At 58.9% G+C, this 3,908-nt stretch overlaps 1 protein-coding gene across 2 annotated transcripts in view; it reads right to left on the bottom strand.

Moving 5' to 3' along the window:
* Window positions 1-3,908, bottom strand: part of ATF7 (activating transcription factor 7) — a 49,495-nt gene that overhangs the window by 5,867 nt on the left and 39,720 nt on the right. For both annotated transcript variants that reach the window (XM_009881660.1, XM_009881661.1), the window contains exons 7-9: window positions 3,589-3,702; window positions 2,351-2,497; window positions 510-707 (exon numbers count right to left, since the gene is read on the bottom strand). In XM_009881660.1, the coding sequence (XP_009879962.1) occupies window positions 510-707; window positions 2,351-2,497; window positions 3,589-3,702 (459 nt within the window). The remainder of the gene's footprint in view (window positions 1-509; window positions 708-2,350; window positions 2,498-3,588; window positions 3,703-3,908) is intronic.

Raw genomic sequence — 3,908 nt, 5'->3', positions numbered from 1 at the left:
TCTCATGGGAGGGAACCGGGGCCCGTCCCTCTGCCCCTGTATCAGGTCCACCACGCAGGGAAGGGAACTGGGACCATTCCTGCCACCTTCACACCAGGTCCACCATGCAGGGAAGGGAACTGGGACCACTCCTGCCACCCCTGGACCAGCAGAGAGCTCTCCCTCGCGTAGGGGAGGTTTCCGCTCGGCAAATACAGCTGCTTCCAGTGGTCTCCATGCTGGAGGTTGGCGTTGGTCCTACAGCCTCGACGGGCAGAGGCAGAGCCCTTTGGAGGGGGACAGGGACAGACCCCAGAGCACTGAAGTGCTCTTCCCTCATCGCCTGCTCAAAGCATCGCAAAGAGACGGCAAAGCAGCGAAATCCAGGCACAGAGGCGGCAATCCTGCTGCAGAGAGCAGCAGCCAAACGCACGTTGTCTCTGCAGCCACGGGGAAGACGTTCCCTCCGGAGCGACGGTCCGAACGCTCGGCAAAGGGGCTGCGCTCAGCCTCCGCGGTTACATACTCACGCTCAGCTGGATGTTCTGGGTGGTGAGCTCCTCGGCTTTCTTCTCCAAGGAAGACACCCAGAGCTTGCGTTTCTGACGGCAGCGGGAGGCGGCAGCTCGGTTCCGCTCCAGGAATCGCTGCCGGCGCTCGTCCGGGTCTTCGTCAACCGTGCGCCTCCGTCGCCCGCCGGTGCTGGGGGTGGGCTGGGCAGGGGAAACCTGGAGACGGGGCACAGCGAGAGAGAGAGAGAGACTGAAAAGAAGGACTGGGGCAGGCAGGCAGACGCACACCGTCATAACCAAGGTTTGGCAGAGGTTTGCGGCCGGGGCAAAGATGGATTTGCTTTTGCAGAGCCGGCAGAACGGTACAGGGTGAGGGGGAGGACCAAGGGCAGCCCCGGCTGCGATGGGGGAGCTGGGGACAAGCTAAAGGGGTACAGGAGAGCTGGGGAGGGACTTTTGACGAGGGCATGTGGTGATGGGACGAGGGGGAATGGCTTCAAACTGGAAGAGGGGAGATTTAGATGAGACCTGAGGAAGCAATGTTTCACTCTGAGGGCGGTGAGCCCCTGGGGCAGGTTGCCCCGAGAAGCTGTGGCTGCCCCATCCCTGGAGGTGTTCAAGGCCAGGTTGGACGGGGCTTGGAGCAACCTGGGCTGGGGGGAGGTGGCCCTGCCCAGGGCAGGGGGTGGCACTGGGTGGTCTTCAAGGTCCCTTCCAACCCAAACCCTTCTGTGATTCTATGATGCTGTGACAAAGCCCCTCTCATCGGCGTTTCTGGCTGCACCCGGTGCCCTGCAAACCAAGGTGTGAATCCGCACGAACCCCCCGAGATCCTGAACCCAGTGAACGCCTGAACGTGCGGGGAATTAGTTAAACCCCAAACCCCTACAGTCAGCTAACGACACGGGACCGACAGCAGAAGTTTCCTCCCCTCCACGTCGAGGGGCCAACGCGGTAAAGAACCACGGGCAACGCAGAGGAAACAGCCTTCCTTTTAATTTCACTTAAGAGGCTTGAAAAAAGCGCTTCCCGCTGCAACGACTCGGGAGATTCCCCCACGGCCAGCGAGCGCGTGGCAGCTGCCGGAGGATAACTTCCATCTGCAGGGCTGGGAGCGCTCGACCCCACTCTGCCGCGCGTAACCACGTTCGCTCAAAGCGCCATCTCCATTTGGGTTTGGTAACTCACACGCGGAGCGCAAACAAATTACAGTTTTTGAGCGGGCAATTTGCTGTAAAAATTAATTTGGGTTCAATTCTCCCTGAATGCCTTCAGCCAAAGAAGCTCTCAGAGGCAACCGGTACAAAAAAAGATTGCGTAACGCTGCGCGTTTCCCGGTTTTATTTCGGGAGAACAAAGGAAAAGTCAGCGAGGGCAAACAGTCCTGCAAGACAGAGCCGCGCCGGCGCTTCTGCGAGGGCTCTGTAATTACACCGCCACAATCGGGGAGTGCAGTTACACTTCGGCACTCGCTGTCAGGCAGCATATGGATATTAAAACTTTTGGAAGCCGATCTAACTGACGGAGCAGGTGGCGATCCTGATGGAAGGTTGGCATTTGGTTAGCTGGCAGGAGCCAGCGGAGCTGACTGCCTAAGAGGGGAGCGTTTAACCCCAGTAATTGAGCGGGGAAAAGAGAGCGAAATACTCTTTCGAAACTCCAGACCTCGTCAAGCAAACGAACACGTTGCCGAAGTTTTCTGCCGGCGGGGCGGCGTTTGAGAGCGTTAGTGCTGAAGCGGCACTGGAAAAACAAGGTTTTTAACCCGTTCTGCAAGATTTTCCTCCTCTTTTCCCCGAGGGAAGGAGGAGGAACCCGCACGTCCCCAGCCCAACCTCGCGGGCGAAGCGGCAGCAGACCTGTGGCTGAGCCGGGGAAGGGGCGTCAGGGTGCTGGACGAGGATCTGACTCTGCTCCGGCCGCGCGGTCACCATCGTGCTGGCTGAGCCCACCACCAGGTTGCTGCCATTCAGCGAGGAAGACGCCGTCAAGCTGGCCTTCAGCCTCTGTTAAAGGAGGAAAAAAAACCCCAAGGACATCAGCGGACCCGTTCTCCGGGTTGTTGAGGCTTTAACCAGCTCCTCTGTCATCCAAGGCGCCGGGCCGCCGGGGAATGGGCTCTTCGGAGACTGCGGCTCATTCAAATCCAAGCGAAAGCCGTCACCATCTGCTCTACCCAAACACACACAACGGCTTCCAACTCAGGCCCAAGCGGACAGGTGTCCGCCTCCCAAAATTGCTCCTGCAACTGGCACCGATCCGCTCGCCGGCTGGCAGAGCACGGACCCACCGGGCAGCGGAACCCCACGGTCCTCCAGCACCCACAAAGAGGGGTCCTTCTGGGGTGGAGAAGGACCTACACGTGATCAGGACCACGTCTTGCAAGTTCCTTCTCCGGGCAGGCCAGAGGTGCCTCTTAAACACGCCTCGGACAGAGTTTAAGATCTCCCATCCCACTCGTAGCCCACAAATCCCGCAGACACCACACTACGGTGCGACGACGTGCCAGCAGCACCGCTGTAAGAGGGTTTCCAAAACCCTCAACCCCATCCCGGCCAAAAAAAAAAACCCAGGGGGTTTCGGTGCTCTCAGGTTTGCTTCCCCCCCGCCTCTGTGTTCACCTAGTTTGAGACACGAAAAGCCAGGAAAGGGAAAAATCCTCCGGTCAACTTCTAGTTAAAGAGGGCTACGTGAAAACCATCACCGGGATCTTGGATTCCAGCGCAACATCTCCGTTCTTGGCTCTGCCTTCCTCAAGCCCACCTCCAACCCATCTGTCACCTTGGAACTAGAAGCACCGGCTCGACAAAACCGCCGCGGTTAGGACGGGGGGACTGCGGTTTGTCTTGACAATAGCCTGCCCGCTCCGCCTGCCAGAGCCGCAGCGCTGATGACTCTCGTGCTCCGGGGTGGCATTCGCGACACCTGCTATCGGTGCAGGGAAGCGCGGCGCAGGATTTCGGGAGAAGCAGCGGCTTTTCGCGAAGGCTGCAGGGAAAAAAACCTCCGGACAGAGCTCCTTCTGGAGGAGCCAGTGAAGACTTTGGGACAACGTTATGGACGTGACACCCTCCCCGACATCTATTTGGACACTTACCATTTTGGCTTCTGAGTGCACTGGAAGTCCTGATGGTGAAATGGACCCGCTGCTGTTGATGGGCGGCCCGGGAATACCGGGAATGTTCGGCACCATGGACATCGGGCGAGCCAGCTATCGGGGAAGAAGCAACGCGTGGGTTTTGGAAGCCGAGGTGCTTTTCGCAAGAGCGCACTCCGCAAAGCGGCTCTGTAATAATTCCCCGACCGAGCGCATTTTATAAATCTTGACAAACGTTCAGCGTTTAACTACGGCCATCCATCACGCCTGCTGGCACCCAAGGCCAGCAGCCACTCCTTTGGTGGCCACGGGGGCTGGCT

The sequence above is a fragment of the Charadrius vociferus genome, unplaced genomic scaffold (assembly GCF_000708025.1).
Source record: "Charadrius vociferus isolate BGI_N301 unplaced genomic scaffold, ASM70802v2 scaffold2403, whole genome shotgun sequence".
Lineage (NCBI taxonomy): Eukaryota > Metazoa > Chordata > Aves > Charadriiformes > Charadriidae > Charadrius > Charadrius vociferus.
The sequence above is the reverse complement of the archived record's forward strand: the minus strand, read 5'-3'. Positions and strand labels throughout refer to the sequence as shown.